At 47.6% G+C, this 19,829-nt stretch overlaps 6 protein-coding genes across 6 annotated transcripts; 2 read left to right on the top strand and 4 right to left on the bottom strand.

The window, feature by feature from the left end:
- Window positions 1-4,395: 4,395 nt before the first annotated feature.
- Window positions 4,396-5,963, top strand: VC83_08399 (uncharacterized protein; the record flags this gene model as incomplete). The annotated part of the gene is made up of 2 exons (XM_024471951.1): window positions 4,396-5,535; window positions 5,568-5,963. The coding sequence occupies 2 exons, from the start codon at window positions 4,396-4,398 to the stop codon at window positions 5,961-5,963; spliced, it is 1,536 nt and encodes a 511-aa protein (XP_024320456.1).
- A 3,091-nt stretch (window positions 5,964-9,054) lies between these two features.
- Window positions 9,055-9,632, bottom strand: VC83_08398 (uncharacterized protein; the record flags this gene model as incomplete). The annotated part of the gene is made up of 2 exons (XM_024471950.1): window positions 9,055-9,220; window positions 9,292-9,632. 2 exons carry the CDS (start codon window positions 9,630-9,632, stop codon window positions 9,055-9,057), a joined length of 507 nt encoding a protein of 168 aa, XP_024320457.1.
- A 162-nt stretch (window positions 9,633-9,794) lies between these two features.
- Window positions 9,795-10,618, bottom strand: VC83_08397 (uncharacterized protein; the record flags this gene model as incomplete). The annotated part of the gene is made up of 1 exon (XM_024471949.1): window positions 9,795-10,618. The coding sequence occupies exon 1, from the start codon at window positions 10,335-10,337 to the stop codon at window positions 9,795-9,797; it is 543 nt and encodes a 180-aa protein (XP_024320417.1). The 5' UTR covers window positions 10,338-10,618.
- A 274-nt stretch (window positions 10,619-10,892) lies between these two features.
- Window positions 10,893-12,406, bottom strand: VC83_08396 (uncharacterized protein). Its single transcript, XM_024471948.1, has 4 exons — window positions 12,056-12,406; window positions 11,963-11,998; window positions 11,493-11,878; window positions 10,893-11,438 (listed from the first exon to the last, which is right to left on the bottom strand). The coding sequence occupies exons 1-4, from the start codon at window positions 12,233-12,235 to the stop codon at window positions 11,342-11,344; spliced, it is 699 nt and encodes a 232-aa protein (XP_024320426.1). The 5' UTR covers window positions 12,236-12,406; the 3' UTR covers window positions 10,893-11,341.
- A 1,839-nt stretch (window positions 12,407-14,245) lies between these two features.
- VC83_08395 (uncharacterized protein) lies at window positions 14,246-18,517 on the top strand (the record flags this gene model as incomplete). Its single annotated transcript, XM_024471947.1, has 5 exons — window positions 14,246-14,408; window positions 14,469-14,981; window positions 15,742-17,152; window positions 17,271-18,456; window positions 18,512-18,517. The coding sequence occupies 5 exons, from the start codon at window positions 14,246-14,248 to the stop codon at window positions 18,515-18,517; spliced, it is 3,279 nt and encodes a 1,092-aa protein (XP_024320429.1).
- An 805-nt stretch (window positions 18,518-19,322) lies between these two features.
- VC83_08394 (uncharacterized protein) lies at window positions 19,323-19,598 on the bottom strand (the record flags this gene model as incomplete). The annotated part of the gene is made up of 1 exon (XM_024471946.1): window positions 19,323-19,598. The coding sequence occupies one exon, from the start codon at window positions 19,596-19,598 to the stop codon at window positions 19,323-19,325; it is 276 nt and encodes a 91-aa protein (XP_024320430.1).
- Between the last annotated feature and the right edge of the window lie 231 nt (window positions 19,599-19,829).

The following is a 19,829-nucleotide window of genomic DNA, read 5'->3' as shown; positions in this document are numbered from 1 at the left end:
CTTCAGCGAGGACACAATGTCTACCGAGAGGCAGAAGGCTCGACAGAGCAATGAGCCGCATCCTGTCGCGATTTCGATCGAACCCTCGACCTATGGTTTGCCGCTGCAAGGAATGACTGCCATCTTAAAGCGCACTGTTTGGAAGGATGTCGACGGCACCTGGGTCCAGCCAGTCCAACAGATGCAGCAATATCAAAACTTGTTACAGGGAACCGGACCCCAATGGGATTCTACCAAACGTCAACTGGGCCCCGAAGAGGTAGAGGCAAATGATGACCTCCTAGACTGTCTTATGCGAGGAAATCCGGACAAGCCCTACTGTCCAACCAAAAGAGTTGAGGGAATCGACTCAGGGAATTACACTACACCATCTACCTCTCATGTCCTCTCAAGCCATGCAATGGTAGCCGTAGACATCGTACCTGTCCCCCGAGTCGACCAGAGCACTACGCAACGCCCGCCTCAAATAAAAGGACCCAAGGCACTACATACTGTAGAGGATGAGGAGGAGGCGTTCGGCACACTGGATGCCCCTTTCCCAGTGGAACGTCATCCTGCAAGTTATAGACGCGGGTTGTCAGACGCAAGTGATGAAACTATTTGCGAATGGATACAGCTCAACGAGTATAATCACATGATTGGCCCTGATGCAAAGACAGATGAGCAGAAGAAACTTGCTGCTCGACTGTATTATACCTTTCCAGAAATTTTCTGTAACTGGGTTCGGGACATGCCTGTCACCGACATCATTGAGCACAGAATACCGACGCGGAGCACAGCAAGACCACGCATGTGTAACCCAGCACTGTATTCAGAGAAAGAATGCGCATATCAAGATAAGTTCTTGCGGGATTTACTTGAAGCAAATGTCATCACTCGCATTACGTCGCCGTGGTCTGCCAAGACCAAGTTTATCCCGAAGAAGGCAACAGGTAATATGACGATGGTCCATTCGTTTGTTCCCATCAATGATGCCACCATTAAAGATGCGTACACTATGAAGCGCATTGAACCAATCCTTCAAACGTTAGGCCAGAAATGGTTAAAGACCTTCTTCCAAGCGGACGGGGCCAATGGATTTTGGGCCATCCCATTACACCATGCCCATATTTATAAGACAGGTTTCTCTACACATTTCGGCCAAATGGCCTACCTCCGGATGGGCCAAGGTTTAACAGGAGCACCATCCACCTACTCTAAAGGAAAAGACATTATTACAGGGCCGATCCCTGAACCGTTCCAGAACCAGCACTTCACGAGGCCGCCCTAGGCCAGTGTGTCTTCAGTCATTTTGTTGATGATGATAGTGGGGGGAGGAAGAACGTTTGAAGACCTGTTCCGATTTTGTGGTGGCACTATTTCCCGCGACTACTATGGGCGAAGTTTACCCTAAATCCGAAAAAGGCAGTCTTTTTCACAAACGAGTTGCACATACTAGGATTCACACAAACAGCTAAAGGGATGAGGCCGTCCATGGATAAACTGGCAGCGTTCCGAGATATAAAAACGCCAACGTGCGAAGAGGAGCTATTACGCATCCTATACACTCTCCCATACTTGAAAACGTTTATCCCGGGGAGAGCCGATCTCACGACTATTATGAAAACAGCCCTAAAGTATGAGATCACCACATTGTCCACTGGCGAGCAGAGGAAAAAGTGCACCTTCGGGTGGGAGCAAAAGCACGAGAAGGCGATGCGTAGCGCTATCGATAGTATCCTAACGGAATGTACCACAGCTGGCGATCAAAACGTTCAGTACCATTTATCAGCAGACGCGTCCAAAACGGGACTCGGAGCTTGCCTTTTCCAAATCCCGAATCACCCGCCTGGCACTAACGCAAAGCAAACCACCCCAGAAGACCGAAAGGTCGTAATGTTCCTCTCTACGCGGCTTACTGGACCACAAAGCCGATGGACAGTTACTGAGAGAGAAGCTTTTGCAGTATTGGCAGCATTAGAGGAAACAGAATGGCTGACCAGGGGGTCATCCTGGCCTATTGTTGTGTATACCGACCACAAGTCCCTTATCCCCATGCTCAAAGGGGAGTCGGTACCAGACAGAATCGCAAGGTGGCAAATGCGCTTTTCACAGTTCTACTGTGACTACGTGCATGTCCCGGGCAAGGAGTTAGTAGTAGCGGACGGACTGTCACGGCTCCCACATGCGCAGGACTATTATAAGAAGACAGACGATGAAGAACTTACAGCCTTTCCTGTCGACATCGACCACGCTCAATCTTACGCTCTTGCGCACGTTGGAAAATTGAACAACTTGATAGATGACGACTGGTACACCGAAGTGATTGACGTTTTACGACACCCTGAGAAGTTTGAGAACGGAGATCCCTCCACCCTCGAGCAGGCAAACAACGAGCGTCTGGTGCGAAAAGCACAGAGATTCTGTCTCTTCGAAGACAAGTTAGCATACAAGGAGAGAAATGGCAAGACAAGCCTCTGCGTCCCAAAGAACTCGGTGAAGTGGATATTAAACCACATACACGAACAACACGGCCATTATGCAGCGGATATCTGTCTCCAAAGCGCCTTCGGGCAATTCTTTTGGCCAACCCGACGGCAAGATATAAAGAAACACTGCGCATCGTGCTGGAACTGCCAAGTCCTTACCCCTATGAAGCCCTCTCAGTCAATTCTACCCATATTGACGCATGAACCCTTCGACCTTATAGGGTTTGACTTAATCGGGCCAATCTTTCCACCCTCCGACGATGGCCACCACTTTATCTTTGTCAAGGTTGAGTACTTAACAAGGAAAATATGGGCAGACCCGTTAATCGCAGCAACAGCAAAAGCGTGTCAGGAATCGTTGGACAGGGACATCCTTAGCATCTACGGCAATCCTCGAGCAACATACTCAGACAATGGATCGCAGTTTGTGACAGGAAGCCTTGCAGACGACCTGAAACGAAGAGGAGTAAAGAGGATTTATTCGCCTCTATACAGCCCTTCGTCAGTTGGCCTCAATGAGAGAATGGTAAAGATAGTGTCGACCGCTATAAAAGCGTCAGTCCAAAAGAACCCCCATCTCAAAGTAAAATGGAACATCCTGTTACCCTTGGTAGTCCACGCTGCAAATTGTCGAACAATGATATCGCTAGGATTCTCCCCAAACGAGTTACTTTTCGGGTTTAATCCGAAACAACCGGAGACAACATTGCAGATCGAAGAGGAGCTTGGCGTTAAATCGCTAGAGATGAAGATCGACTCTGAGAGGGGAGACGCAGGACTGTACTCGGGAAAGGTAGCTGCAATGAGGATGGAGTCCCTTGACTACGCCCGAGATCTGGCAACAACTAGGCGATTCGGAAAAATGCTTCAACGTACGGACAACAACGTCCGACTGTGGCCGTCGCCGCAAGTTGGGGACCTGGTTCTCCTAAAGCGCATGCAGCAAAACTTGCCAAAACTGGACCCGCGCTGGAAGGGACCGTTCCGAATTAAACACATCTACCAAAACAACCGGTCAGCAATCATTGAAAGTCTGGTCACGCAAGAGGCGATTGGGAAGTATCACCTGAATCACCTGAAACCATTCAAGGCCCGGGACCCCGAGAACGATGTCGACCCTCGAGGATGGGAAGAGTTGGCCAGACTCTCCGAGATAATGGATGAACAAATATCGCAGGAGCAGCAGTTTGAGAATATGAAAGGAGACTCAGAGGCAACAAAATGGGATAGACAAGACCCAGATGCTGCTTTCTTTAATCAATTGATAAGCTTTCCCTATGATGACGACGCGGGCTTCGAACCTCCTGCTCAACCCGGGAAGGAGTTAAATCTCGAATAACGACGTCGAGAGAAAATGATGTGGACAGAAGTGAGAACGGACAACATCGTCTGTCCTGAAATCAGCGAATGCAATAAAACGTTATGTGGGTGAAATGAATATTATTACACCACTCCAACACGAAGTTTAACTACCTACTTTTTACTACCAAATATATCCATTGCACCACCTACCAAACTTCACCTCCACCTCAGAACATACCTCCAGACCACATGTTTGCGGTTGGTATTCATCAGACCCCCCCGATACAAATCGAGGGAATTGTTGAACTGTCATACAAATCGAGGGAATTGTTGAACTGTCATACAAATCGAGGGAATTGTTGAACTGTCGATAAGAAAGGAAGAAGAAGAAGAACAGAAGAACAACCAATAGTCAAACCTTTTATACCATTCTACCAGAGACCTATCCTTCTTTAACCGCGACCCGAAGCAACCCGATCTGTCGAAAGCTCTGATTTACCTTCACGACGAACATACACCTCAGACCTGGATAACCTCAGCAAAGTCAACTAGTCTACCCTACACAGGACACTCGAGTATACCTGGCCAACCAGAAAGCACACGCTCTTCAAATTCACCATTCACCATGTCGACCAATCCCGGATCCGAAACCTCCATTCTTGACCAATCCCCGAATACAACCCCACTTGTCAACATGTCGGACAATCAACCCCAAGTACTTCTTCAAGAAAATCCATTCAAACTCGAACCTCACCTGCTTCGAAAGACCTCAGAGTCAAATTCCACCAACATGGACAATGCAGACACCAAAGATACCGCTGCAAATGCGAAGAGGAAGGCGCCTGTTGACGATGTTCACCGTGGGCCGATTGACTTCGAGCACATCACATGGGAAGAGTTGCCGAGCATGATTCAGAAAAGAAGTCAAAAGGCAAAGAACGCAGCGATAAAGAAAGAACGGGATTCCTTGCCTAGAGCAAAGAAAGGATATACCACTTCGAAGGGAATCATCGGAGAGACACTTCAAACCCTTATTAACACCCCGGAGATAGAGTTCTTCGAGCCTACGGAACAAGAGATTACAAGAAACGAAGCCGGAGAATACCCGTTCGATAAACGCTCCAAAATTACCAAAGAAACGGTAGAGACACCAAAGAAAAGAAACCTTAAGGGAGGCGAAGAGGACTCTATGCAATACCAAGAGGCGGAGGAAGAAGTCGAACTCTTACTCGAGAAATACCTCCAACATATGCACAATAAGGGAGCACAGGCCGACAATCCGGATGCTGACCCTGACTCAGAAATTTCGGCAGCCCTCGTTCACTATAGCAAAGAGACAGCACACCCCCGCGCAAAAGAACACATTGCGAAAACCTTGAGATTTATCCAAGAAGCACCTCAGAACAATAAGAATCACGGTCTACCTGACAAATCGTGGCTCTATGAACACCAAGAGGTTAGAGGATTGAAAGGACAGACACATCTGAAGAAATACGGGTTTTACCAAACATTTTCCAGAAGAGGTCTGGCGGGAGACGGGTTCCTCAAGGACTTAACTGAACAAGAAGGAGGACTCGAGAAAGATCTGTATGAATACCTGACCTCAAACGACCCGAATGGATCCATCTATGGAAACGGAGAAGACATCCTCAACCGAAGAAGACAAGCCAAAGAGAGGCTTTACTGTGGGATGGGACAATTCCGCATCGAAGGCCGATATGCGTCAGAGTCAAAACTTGGCCCAAACGCACCAACCAAGAAAGCTGTTCCGTCACTTTGTCGCTGGAGGCCCGAAAGGATCCTCTAGCATTTCGCAAACTTGTCCTTGAAACCATCACACGGAAACCTATCTCGGCCGAAGACATTGGACATGAACGACTAGGAAGTCAGTTTCTCCGAGCTACGAATCTGGCCTGGGCGGGAGCGAAGAGACTCTTCGCAGTGGAGGAAATGATCGATAAATCCAATCAAGAGTTCAAGAAGCGTGAAAAGGAATTGGCTCAGCAGAATGATCTTTTACGATGTCAACGGGACGAAGCTCGTCGAGCAGTTAGAGCGCTTATCTCCGCCCACGTTCGTGGTACACCAGGAGTTTCGCAAGATGATCAGAAAGATCCGCTCGAGGTTCTTCTGTCATGGGTTGAGAATCCGGGGAATGATGTGGACCGGCAAGACGAGGATGTATCAGGATGAGTTTCAAAGGGAAACTTATAAGGTTTAAGAAGACGATTTGAAAGACCTTTTGAGAGGTTCATACATTACGTGTGAAGGAAAGGCCGAATGAACAGTCTGAGTTATAGGGCATTTTCCAGCATGGATGGAGGAGGCGTTCAAAAGGGGCATTTTGAAGACCAAGAGTCTTACAGCGTTGCATTTTAATCAGTTCGAAAGCTTATTTTATCATGGAATATCTTCAAAGATTTCCAACAGCGTCACGATCAACATCATTCAGGTTGTCACGAACAACTTATAGGGAGAGAAGTTGGTTCGTTGAGGGGTTTTCTGAGAGGCGCCAGCGAGGTCGTCTACCCCCAGCGGGGGATAAGTGTGAACCAACACGTGACATAGCGTAGTATAGATGGAACATCGGATAGCCGATTGTCTCTTTGTAACGCTGACTTCTAAATGATAGAAGACACAGAGGTTCTCTTGCGTAAAGGTTTACTTATCAGAGGAGGCAGGGGATCAGACACAAAGGCTTCAAGTAACACGTTACTAGTATATAACAAATACTGTATTGAGTTGAGCACGAAGCTCCTATCTAAGGAAATACTATCTACTTATATAGTGGCGTCGTGCCTAGTGGACTCTTGGGAACTCACTCGAGTCCTCGGAGTCCTGGACTCTTAGGACTCTTCTCATCATCCTGCGAGTCCGTCACGTGATACTTTCGGAACTACTATTCCCCGCTGCCCCTCCAGGTACCAGGGCCGGTCTCATGCGACCTCCCTCCTTCCTGTCCTGTAGTTGGCCAGCCTTCTTGTTCCGTCGTAACTCTCTTCTTCAGAGCATCATCAAGAATAGTAATACGATCGTCATCGTTATCACCGTTACATATTATTCCACGTTGCTCCGTAGGCTACAGGAGACTAACTTCACATTAACAATCGTTGTGACCAAACTTTTCGCTTCGCTCAAGGTTAGAATAAGCAACATGCGCCACTTCACGCGAGAGAAAGCAAGTTGCGCCAACTTACGATTTTGAGAGTAAGTACTAGCCCATAGTAATTTGTATGTAAAGGTACATAATCTGCCTACTCTATTGAATTATCACTTTGACTCCCACACTCGCTCCCATCCTCACTCCCACGCTCGCTTCCACACTCACCCGCAATCTCATACTACTAGGTGTTCCACCCACTCGCTTCGCTCGTAGGTGGCGACAGCAAGTTGTGCGTGCGACAGCAAGATGTGCGTACACCGCTATTTTGATATATAGAGAAAATAATAGTATTCTTCATAACGTAGTATCTACAATGCCTCAAAATAACGATCCTACTATGATACTACGGGCAGTTGCAGACTTACGACCTAATCGTACGATACCATCACAACGGTGGCTACAACGCTTTCTAAAAGCACACCCTGAATTTCATATAATTCACACGAAGACGTTAAATACACATCAGAAGCAAGCACAAAAGAAAGAGGTGTTTGAGGAATTCTTTCTCACATATAACGCCCTTATTACAACACATAACATTAAGCCATATAATTTATGGAATGTTGATGAGACAGGCTATATGATTGGGTGTTATAAGTCTACGGCTGTTATTGTACCAATCGGTGTAAAGCAGTGGACTGTTGATAATCCTGAGAATCGGCTCTCTGTTACTGTAATTGAGGCAGTAAATGCAAGTGGTGCTGCACTTGCAGAAGCTATCATTATCCCTGGCAAACTTCATATGGATTCATGGTACAATGATGACCTTGAGCCAAATGCTCTCATTATTGTAAATGAGAGCGGGTATTCAAATGACGACATTGCAATCCAATACCTTATGCATTTTATCCAACTATCTGCAGAGCATATGGCACCAGATGATACTCGCCTCTTATTACTTGACGGCCATGACTCTCATAAAACAGAGCGCTTTCTTACATTAGCAGAAGAGCATAACATTGTTATTTGCTGCCTTCCTGCTCATACAACACATCTATTACAACCTCTTGATGTAGCAGTTTTTAAGCAGTGCAAACACTTTCATCAAAAGGCACTTGATCAAGCAGTACATAGCTACGACTATGAGTATAAGCTACGTACGTTCCTTTCAGACCTCCCGCAAATCCGACGGCAATCTCTAACTGTCCGTACAATTCAATCTGGTTGGAGAAATGCAGGACTATATCCATATAATCCTCCACTTGTAATTGACAAGATACAAGAGACTCGGAATCAAACACCTGATTATGAGCCATTTGCTTCATATAATATTATCTCAACACCAAAAACAACTATGCAAAGTGTGCAAGCGGTTGAACATTGGCAGAAGAGAGCAGAGGAAGCTTTCTCATCACCTTCAAGAGAAGGGTTTCAATCATTTGCACGTGGAACTACAGTTGTTCTACACCGGGCAGAGTGTAATGGTGGGTGCACCAGATGTGAGAATCTAGCCACCTAAGGAAGGGATGAATTTACTAAGACAACACACTGTCTTAGAAAACAGAGCCAAAGGGTCGTAGCTTAGACTATTCCACAACGCAGCAATCAGGTGTGTGATGTAGTGAAGTGGTTCAGACAAGTTGCAACAAATGTTGAGTCTGGGAACTCAGGGGTAAGTCAGAGGTTAACACCTCACTGACTTTTCAGAAACAAGGAGTAACAATATTCATTACATGTCATCGCTCTTTAGTTACCCACAAGATTGGTTAAGTTATGACATAATTTGTCTATGACATAATTTGTCTATAGGGGTACTCTGACCTTGGACCTCCTTTTACTTCCTATAGGCTACAAACCTAAGAGATGGTTCTATGGGATTCTCTTACGTCGACTACAGTTACCAAGCCTGGTAAGTCATGGAAAGTCTTAGAAAATGAGAGAACTACACTCCTTTAGCATAAATAGGATTGCCCTTTCCTTAAGAAAGGGCAAGCAGACAATACAGTAAATCGACTATCACATACTTCCACGTCTTTTCCAAGCTTCCAAGCATTCATATAGAGGTTCGTAGGAGCTTTTAGAGCTATCGTTCATGCTCCTAGGCCTCTAGTTGGTAGAGATATGTCATGTGGTAGTATGAGTGATGTCATGTAATGAATCATAGAGGGTTGTAGAGATATGCTATGTGGTAATATCGGCCCAGTAACTAAGGAGCGATGACGTGTAATGAATCATAGATGGTTGTAGCAATTGTTGAGTAGTATTGCTCTTGTTGTTGGTGTGATAAGCCAAAATATGTATAGTGACTTGTAGGTTTGAGGAGGAGATTTCCAAGTTTGATAGCAAACTGAGTGCAACGAATGTCAGTATGACATAACTCTTCTGCGCTCGCACCTGACAGATCTGCACAAAGCTCACCGGACCATGATGTGACGGGACGTGTCCAGCTCCAGCTCCTCATCATCATCCCCCTCTGCAAAATCCTCCCCGTCCTCAGCCTCCTCGTGATCCTTCTCCCACGTCTTGCTTGCCTGCATCAGATACCTCGTGGCAATCCCAATCGCTACATGCCTCCATGCAGACACCGTCAAGCGTACACCCACATGCACCCTGCTAGCGGATGCCAATGCCCTGCTCAGCTCCTCGCCAGCCCACGGCCCTCGTCTGTCCCCAAACAAATACTCCGACTCTCGCTGGTCCAATGCCCATGCAAATGGACGCATATACCAGATACTGCGCCAACACCTGTCCCACCTCATCCGGCAGACACCTGACAATGTACTCTGTGTTCCCCCATCTCTTCCGTGCCTTGTCGTATAATGTGATCCGGCTCGTGTCTTGCATGACTGTTAACATGCACAAGCACATCAATGAATTGGTTACCTCGCGATCGCAGTCTTTTGCTTCACCTGCCATTCCACCTATTGTCCCCCCCCCCAAATGTCCTCATGGCTATCCAACCCCCTCCGTATCCGTTGAATGCACCTCCACTGCACATACGTGTACTCCACGCCTGTCTCTGGATCCTCCCAGCAATCCCCCGTCGCCGTCCGCATCATGTAACAAATGAAACCCTCCCAGACCCGGCTGTACTTCTCCATGCTCTTCATGCTCTGCCGCAGTTCGAATGGCCGCTGGCTCGCGGCCTCATTCTTTGGTGAAGCCCACCACTTCAACACATCTTTGTGGTCAATGTCCTCTAGCGTGTCCAGACAGCGCTCCATGATCCGTTTCCATGCTCGCAACAACCGTTGCAGCTTGGGCTCCTCGGGGTCTGGCATGCGCGTGAAACAGGACGTCTCAACCATGTTGTGCTTCGACTGGCTTAGCGCCTCATTCCACCTTGTGTACTGTAACCACGAATCCATCTCCACAGTGGGCACCTTCCTCAAAAAATGCAGCCGCCGCTCCTGCTTGTCGGCCTTCCACCTCTCAATATCCTGGATGATCTGGTCGTCAACCATGTGGCCCCCACCATCACTCCCACTATCTAACCCATCGCCTGCATCAGAATCCTCACCTACATCACGCACGTCGGCTCGATGCCCCTGTTGCACTTGGTCTTCTTGCCTACTCCTGTCGACAACCCAATACCGTGCCCTCTTTTCGTCAAACCATGACTGTAACTGCACAGGCTGGAACAGATCCTCGTCTGCATTTCTCAACCTCAAATGGAGCGTTCCCAATGGCCTTCGACGCCGGACCTATCCGAGGCGCCTTCTCGGACGCTCAGCGGGAAAGAAGTGCCCAAGTCAGAGCCGCCCAGACAGGCTCGTAATGATGTCCCTGTGCCACCCGGCTGTTGCATCCTAGACCGGAGAGCCATTGAGCGTGGGACTGCGAAGAAAGCCGATGGAAAATATGTGCGGCCAAGAAACATCTGCCAGTGTTGAAGTCGCGAGCAAAGTGAGAATATAAATAAGTTCCTACTGTGGATGTGGGGGTATAACTTCTTTTATATGAGAAATGAGAAGTAAACCATGACGAGTGTGGAGGGCTAACGCTGACAAAATCGAGGATCCGGGGACTAGTGAATTGGTCATTATATGGGTCATGGGTTGGTCAGATATGTCAGATATAGTGTAAGACAGCTAATCCAAAACAACACAAACGCCCTCGGCTCGGGACATCTTCCACCCTACAATAGCTTACGGCTCCACTGCAATTCCCACGGGGTCGGGATGCCGAAGATAGTCGCGATTCCGATTGCAACTACGATGTTGAATTTGATTAAGGTTTCTATAGTCTGATCTGTTCAAATCCACGCTTTCTCCTTTATCCCCCGAACGACTACCTATTCTTGGGCAACGATGACTTTGTTTCGTCGCATAGCTCGGCTTCGTGGCCAGATGCGGCAGCGGCAGAGCAGCCATGCGACTGTGAGCATGACAATCGCAAGGCTGACACACGGTGTCTGGTTGCAGGGGCCATGCTGTGGCGTTTTATTTTCTCCCATTGTCCCCCCAAGTCACTGAGCTGGTTCCTCCTCTAGATCCGGAATCCAAACGTGTAGATAGTCCTCGAAATCATCAATTTCCTTGGGAGCCGCCGAGTGTTTGAGTCCGCTAATTCCAGGTTAGCCTGGCCATCTTTCCCCCAGCAGCAAATAAGAAACTTACGGGTAGATCTTCAAGTCAACCTTCCATCCCAACTCCGACATCTTTTCGGCAGTCATTTTACCCCATTCCGTCAAAACGAGCGGGTCCTGGTCTCCATGGCCCATGAAAATCTCGGTATCCTTGTTAGGGTTTCCCTCGGGAACGAGGTCCTTGAACTTGTTCTTCAGGAGCATGTAACCAGACAGCGAAACGATGCCGCCGAGCTTGTGTTCGCAGGTAGCGCCGGAGAGTAGGGACATCCCGCCGCCTTGGGAGAAGCCGCCGATGATGATGCGCTCGGAGGAGATACCGGCAGCGATTTCGGCGTCGATGAGTCGGTGAATTGTGGTGCGCGAGCGCATGATGCCAGCCTCGTCCTCCTCGGTGGAGAAGTCATCAATAGCTTTCTCCAGATAGTTAGCCAACAGTTAAGCCTCTGAACAAAGGCTATCAAGCATAAGCCACAAACGGACAGTGTTGCGGGCCCTTACAATATCATACCATCCCGGCATGCGCATGCCACCATTCTACTCAGTTAGCTTTCATAGACAAGTAACCGAGCGGATGGGCAGACGGGTACTCACAAGTGTGATTGGAATGGACGGGGCGTTGGGAAAGATGAATTTCGTCTCAGTGAACTTTTGGCGGCGGCGCCAGTTCACAGCCAGATCGATCCAGCCAGCACCCTGATCACCAAGGCCGTGGAGGAAGATGACGGTGGCAGTGTGCCTGTTCATCGCCGGGACGGCGAGTGGAGCGGACATCTTTTCGCCGTGTCAAGAGTCGATGGTTCAATACTATGTTGGAGTATCAAAGAGCATGGATAGAGACGTTAAATAGGTTTTTTGAAGGAACGTCAGAGAGGGAGGTCGATGGTCGATGGTCGACGAACGGCGAGTTGAGAAGATAAGAGTAAATATACGAGATGCCCCTCATCAATTTCCATTTGCATCGCGGCCTAAAGGGCGACGGTCAGGAGTGACCTGATTGGCTGTTACGGGTTAACTATGGGCCGACTTGTTTGACTAGACTACTTAGACCGAGTCGGACATCGGTGCCCGAATACTAAGCGAAAAACACCACGGCCACCTTGTTTAAGTCAGTCACAAGTTCTACCTACAGTCACTAACCACTGCTATTGACCGAATCGCAAAACCACCCGCGAAGCCACCGAACGTAGATATTAATTTGCTCGTAACATATGCAATTTTAGATCGATAGATGTAAAAATCGATCCATTGTAATTAGAATTGAAAGCTCTACAAAATAAGCCCCTATAGTATATAGTATAAAAAATGAGTATTCTAGTATTTTGTATGCCACCCGTCTGCTTGAATGCACGCACCAGATGTGAGAATCTAGCCACCCAAGGAAGGGATGATTTTACTAAGACAACACACTGTCTTAGGAAAAAGAGCCAAAGGGTCGTAGCTTAGACTATTCCACAACGCAGCAATTAGGTGTATGATGTAGTGGAGTGGTTTAGACAAGTTGTAACAAATGTTGAGTCTGAGAACTCAGGGATAAGTCAGAGGTTAGCACTTCACTGACTTTTCAGAAACAAGGAGTAACAAGATCAATGCTTGGAAGCTTGGAAAAGATGTGGAAGTATGTGATAGTCGATTTACTGTATTGTCTGCTTGCCCTTTCTTAAGGAAAGGGCAATCCTATTTATGCTAAAGGAGTGTAGTTCTCTTATTTTCCAAGACTTTCCATGACTAACCAGGCTTGGTAGCTGTAGTCGATGTAAGAGAATCCCATAGAACCATCTCCTAGGTTCCTAGCCTATAGGAAGTGAAAGGAGGTCCAAGGTCAGAGTACCACTATAGACAAATTATGTCATAACTTAACCAATCTTGTGGGTACTAAGGAGCGATGACGTGTAATGAATCATAGACGGTTGTAGAAGCTTTTGGAGCTATCGTTCATGTTCCTAGGCCTCTAGTTGGTAGAGATATGTCATGTGGTAGTATGAGTGATGTCATGTAATGAATCATAGAGGGTTGTAGAGATATGCTATGTGGTATATCGGCCCAGTAACTAAGGAGCGATGACGTGTAATGAATCATAGATGGTTGTAGCAATTGTTGAGTAGTATTGCTCTTGTTGTTGGTGTGACAAGCCAAAATATGTATAGTGACTTGTAGGTTTGAGTGTCATACTGACATTCGTTGCACTCAGTTTGCTATCAAACTCAAGAGCAAACTTAGAAATCTCCTCCTCAAACCTACAAGTCACTATACATATTCTAGTAGGGGAAATAGCCTTAAGGTTAGACCTAACCTTATGTCTCTGCCGTTGGACGCCCAAAGGCATCCATTTTAGGTTAGATGTGGCCCGTGCACTTGTCTTGGCACTAGTTGCCGATGGGCGCACAACGGCATTCTCTAGGGTTACGTTTTATATGGATTACTATAGCTATTACCATCAATTCCATCATGGCAGAACGTCAGAGCATCAATTCCATTCAAGTTCCAGTGACTTTGAGCCATCTGATCCAACTAAACGTTGAGTATAAGGTGTTGGTTTGTTTGAGTGCACATTGCTGCAAAGCAGTTAGCGGTGTAGGACTAACTGAGCACTTCCGCAAAATCCATAAGGAGAAACTGGAAGTTCGAAAGCAGATACAGCACTATATTCAGAGGGTTCCATTTGATTATAATTATTCAACTATCCAATTACCAGTTGATGGACTACCACCACAGCCAGTTATTCCAATAGTTGATGGATTCCAATATCAGCATTGTAGGTATTATACAATCAGTCGAAGAGTAATGAAGGATCATGGCCGAAATAAGCATTCAATGAAACGGGTGGATGACAACCAGTTATTCCAGGCTGTACGGCTGCAGACATGGTTTCGAGATGGAAAGGAGCGATATTGGGTTGTGGATGAGAGTAGACAGGCTGAAGGAATGCAAGCGACGCATCAATTGAGTAAGTTGGATTCTGGCAATCTTTATAGTAATCATTATATTAACCAGCTGATGATATTAGTACGCGACGTTGGAGAGCAGTCTAGCGATGATGTTAGTGAGGAAGAGCAAGCCAGCAACCAGGAAGGCGATGCTGAGGACCAGATCATACGCGACATCGAGCAGTGGAAGGAGGCAGCACAGGAGCGCAGGTTGACACTGCTAGCCAAGCCCGCGGCTGATGAGCTAGACCCATGGCTACGATACACTGGGTGGAACGAGGTTCTTCAGGAGTCACAGGTTGATATTATCCAGACGTACAAATACGCGCGTGAGCCAGAGGAGAAGGAGACCAAATTACAACGACTGTTACGTGCATGGGATCGGATTCTTGAACGCTGTCTTGATACGCTAGCAAATATGGACCACAAGGATGTACTAAAGTGGTGGGCATCACCAAAGAATGAGGTTGCGAGCCAGCATCCATTCGAGCTTCACCAGAGCGTTCAGTCGGTTCATAAGTGTAGTGCAGTATGGCAGAGGTTCATCTGTTACATGATGAGGACGGCGACAGTTGACTGGGAGGATGATACAGGTATGTGGATGGTTACTATGGTGGTTACTATGGAAGAGGCAAACCCATCTGCGCAAAGCGCACGGCGTCAACGAGTGTGGAGGGTTGGGTGATAGGATATATCAAACCCAGACTCGTGTGGGTGTTTACTATAGTAGTTACTATAGAAGACCCCAACCCATCCGCGCGAAGCGCACCAGCGTCCCGCAACGTGTGTGGAGGGTTGGGTGGTAGGATATATCAAACCCAGACCCGTGTGGGTGTTTACTATAGTAGTTACTATAGTATATGACCCAAACCCGTCCGCGCGAAGCGCACCAGCATCCCGCAACGTGTGTGGAGGGTTGGGTGGTAGGATATACCAAACCCAGACCCGTGTGGGTGTTTACTATAGTAGTTACTATAGAAGACCCAAACCCGTCCACGCGAAGCGCACCAGCGTCTTGCAACGTGTGTGGAGGGTTGGGTGGTAGGATATATCAAACCCAGACCCATGTGCGCGAAGCGCACAGCATCACGAAACGTGTGTGGAGGGGGTGGGATATATCAAACCCAAACCCATCTGCGCGAAGCGCACGGCGTCACACAACGTGTGTGGAGGGTTGTGTGGTAGGATAAATCAAACCCAGACCCATCTGCGTGAAGCGCACAGCTTTACACAGTGAGTAGATGGTTACTATAGTAGTTACTATAGTATATAACCCAAAACCATCTGCGCGAAGTGCACATTGGCAACGTGTGTGAAGGGTTACTATAATGATTGCTATACTGACTTCATTAGAAACTGGCGTGGAATTCACCCATGCTCAGTGGCAGTCAATCCAACAGATCCATACGCACTTGCAAACTGAACCCAATAATGAAGACGATCAGGATCCATTACTCACAGCCGAATTGATGCGACTGTGCATGCTAGTCGTGATGCAGGACACTAGCAAGATTGGGCTGTACGAGTCACCATTGATGCATTACTTAGCTGTTCGTGGGATCGATCCACTTACCAAATCGCTATATCCACCACTTGCATACACACCAATACTTGGACGTGTGTTATGGATCACACGGCTGCTTATGCTTGAGATCGCAGTACCATTAGAGCCATGGCCAGAATTAAGACTCCAGAGCAAAGAGGATATTGAATCAATTCCTGAGCGAATCCACAAGCTACGGAGGACCCATCTCTGTGAAGGCTCATTCTCACCAACGTCAAGCATCTTGAGTCAATTAGCTATGGGGAAGAAGTATAACCAGCTGCATGAGTCGCCAGCGAACATCCACTGGTCACGCGATGAACAGACGATTTATTATCTTGGAATGGGAGTTGAGCTTGAAAAGGTTAGGGAAATGTGCCATGACTTGATAGGATTACTACAAAGATTACTATACAATCTGGCGTTTGATTCAGAGCTGCCCATGGTAGATTTGAGCCAGATCGTTGACAGCATGGCTTGGAACACGAAATTTCGACAGTCTGAGTACAGCTTCATCAACCATGTTAAGAATCGAGAGCGTACGGATGTAGGTTATCAGTATCTGCTTAAACGTGCAAGGAAGGGAAGCAAGGAGTGGCAGTTGCTTCAAAGAGCAGGCGATGGATCATACAAATGGAACGACTCACAGAAGCAGGCGTACTTGAATCAAGAGCGTCAGTTCTTACGAAAGTTGATGGTTACTTTGCATGTCACAGGTGGCCAGCCAGCTCGAGGACCAGAGATTGGATCGATCAAGGTTAGTAACAGTGTGTATTCAGCGCGGAACATATACGTCATTAATGGGCAGATGTGCTTCTTAACCATGTACGATAAGGCAAGAAAGAGGAGGGGAAACACAGATTACATTGTTCGGTTCTTGCCCAATGAGGTCAGTCAAGTGTTAGCACAGTACTTGATATATATCCGACCATTTGGCAGGGCATTAGACCAACGAGAGTCAGAGTACTTGTTTGGTGATAATCGAGGGCCATGGGCAGGAGAAGAGCTCACGCAAGCTTTAAGCAAGGCAACAAGTAAGGGGCTAGGTGTACGGTTGACAGTGCAGAGCTGGCGACACGTAGCCATTGGAATTGCTGTACGGCATTTACTACGAGCAAGCAAGACGTGGGAGAAGGACGATGAAGAGGATGAAGGAGAGTTTGCAGAGGGTGATGATGAAGAAGAGTTGGAGCAGAACACATTCCGACATATCATGGTTAGGTGAGTTTATAGTAATGATTATAGTAAGCGCTATTTATGGTAGTACCATAGTATGGTACTATTGTTTATAGTAATTATTATAGTAATCATTATGGTAATTAGTACTAACATTAAACAGACAATCAGGGCATGGGCAGAGAGTAGCCCAAGCTCATTATGCAGTTGACGGAGCATTCTTGCATCGACTAGGCCCAGAGTTAATCACAGCATATGAGCAAGCTTCAGTAGCATGGCACGAGTTGTTAGGGTTGGCACAGGCTGAGGGGAAAGGAAAGCATGGGCGACAAGCCAGCCAGCAATTAACACCAGTTGGCATCAAACGAGAGAGGAGAGAGAGCAAGCATGGGGTGAAGGCAAAGGCATTAGATGGGTTGCGACGGATCTATGGCCCACAAGCGCAGCCACGATCTGAAGGACAAGCTGCAGCACTACAACTTGTTCACCAGCCCCCAGTCACATCGATTATCGTGTTGCCCACAAGCAGTGGCAAGTCAGTGCTGTTCTTTTCAGTGGCTGCCATGGCTGTTGACCAGACAGTGATTGTGGTCGTTCCATTCACAGCACTAGTTGAAGATATCGTGGCTCGAGGACAGGCTGCTGGGCTGCACTGTAAAGAGTGGAGCTATAGTAATCATTATAGTAGTCAAGAGTTGGTGCAGCTGCTGGTTGTCAGTGCTGACCAGGCCGTCAGTGGGCAGTTTCTCCACGAGGCTAAGGGGTACGAGTTGAATGGGCAGCTAGCTCACATGTTCTTTGATGAATGCCATGTTGCATTTACAGATACATCATATCGAGAGCGGCTTCGAGAGCTGTGGAAACTACGGTACTTAAAGTGTCCATTTACAGCATTAACAGCCACATTGATGGTTGAGCTAGAAGATGTATTACGAGACAGGCTATTAATTGAGGATGCAGTACTACTACGACGGAGCACTGCACGGCCGACCATTCGATATCAGGTGCAGGATAGTAAGGAAGAAGCAGCATCTGCGGTCGGACTTCGATTACTAGAAAGACTACTATACTTGCCAGATGGGAAACGTGGAGTGGTTTATGTACGGAGCTATGCAACTGGCGACTTAATCAGCAGTGCTTTAGAGTGCTCATTTTACAAGGCACGCGCAGATGATAAGGGCGAAACACTACAGAAGTGGGCTCAAGGAAGTGGAGGATGGATTGTGGCGACAGGAGCATTAGGGACAGGAATTAATATTCCAGGGATCATATATGTGGTGCATATTGATAGGCCATATGGATTGACGAGCTTTGCTCAACAGTCAGGAAGGGGAGGAAGAGAGGGAGAGGTTAGTGAGTCGATAATTGTCACACTAGTACAGAGTGTAGGGGTAAAGAGTCAAGGGTTGATGAGCGAGTATTCAGTGGAGCAGGTGGATGAGGATGCAATGACGGAATATATCCAGAGCAGGGAGTGCAGGCGAGTAGTATTAGGGCACTACTTTGATGGGGTAGTAGAGGGAGTGAGCTGTGTAGGGTCGGACAGCGTGCTATGCGATTTGTGTTTGAGCCAAGTGGCAGTAAGGAAGAGAGGTGAGGAGGAGGCGATTACTATAAAGGTTACTATAAATGATGGTAGTAGGAATGATGGCAGGGAAAGCACGGGTGGCAGGATTCAGAGTAAGATGAAAGAGGTAGAAGAAGAGGAAGAGCAGATGAGAGGGGTGATGAATAGGTTAAAGGGGGGATGCATATATTGCGAGCTAGTATATGGCAAAGGGAGGCAGCACGAGTACGTTGATTGTATGGAAGCAGAAATGGAGGGATGTGGGATTGCAGGGTATGAGGAATGGCGTGGGGGGGTTGATTTAAGAGGACTAGGGCAGTGCGAAGAGTGTGGATTGTCAGTAAAGGTATGTCGACGGTGGGAAGGGGGGGTTGTGAGGATGGCAGAAGAGAGGTGTGAGTATGAGGGGGTGATGCTAGTAGGGATATTCATATTATTCCAACAGGGGTATTTACAAGGAGTGGCAGAAGTAGGGGGGTTCCAAGGGAGGTATCCCGAGGAGATATGGGGATGGATGAAGGAGAGGGAAGAAAGGATGAATAGGGTTGAGAGCAATTGGATGTTAGTATGGCGAGAAGCATGTAGGATGTTAGAGATGATGAGGGATGAGCGTAAGGGTTTATAGTAATTAGTATAGTAAACTACCATCTATGCTAACCCTAGCTCGAATGCCAGACTAGCCTTTGGAATATTTCGAGGCAACACTCTCGCTCTGATACTCAGTTTGAGGGAGGGGAGCTGTGCCTGCCAGCCCTTGGCTATAGGATTCCCTTCCAGCCAGGGGATGTTGTCCTGTTCCGCTCTGCAGTCCTCGAGCACTGGATCGCGCCCTTCGAGGGCACGCGGTACTCGTGCGTCTTCTTCACGAAGCAGAGCAACTGGCAGCCAGGTGAGGAGGAGTAGAGGGCTTGTCTCCTGGTCCATTTCCGGACTCACGTTCTTGCAGGGACGGTAGGTTGACGGTCTCGCAATCGAGTGGAACGTTCGCTGACGTTTCCTGTGCAGCTTTGCAAGGGGAACAAATTGACGTACTCCGATTGTTGATCGGACTTTCGATGGTGGAGATATTCCGGTTTTGGTCGGGCGATGCATGGGAGGGGTGATTGGGGGAGCATGTTATAGGATGGATTGTAATATCCTGACACGGCATGCAGA

The sequence above is a fragment of the Pseudogymnoascus destructans genome, assembly GCF_001641265.1.
Source record: "Pseudogymnoascus destructans isolate 20631-21 unplaced genomic scaffold scaffold_26, whole genome shotgun sequence".
Lineage (NCBI taxonomy): Eukaryota > Fungi > Ascomycota > Leotiomycetes > Thelebolales > Thelebolaceae > Pseudogymnoascus > Pseudogymnoascus destructans.
The sequence above is the reverse complement of the archived record's forward strand: the minus strand, read 5'-3'. Positions and strand labels throughout refer to the sequence as shown.

Bases quoted from the DNA above. Each gene is read 5' to 3' on its own strand.
- VC83_08396 (XM_024471948.1), bottom strand. From the start codon at position 12,235: ATGTCCGCTCCACTCGCCGTCCCGGCGATGAACAGGCACACTGCCACC. The intron at 11,999-12,055 runs GTGAGTACCCGT...CTAACTGAGTAG, and splicing joins CGTCCATTCCAATCACACTT to AATGGTGGCATGCGCATGCC. The intron at 11,439-11,492 runs GTAAGTTTCTTA...ACCTGGAATTAG, and splicing joins GTTGACTTGAAGATCTACCC to CGGACTCAAACACTCGGCGG.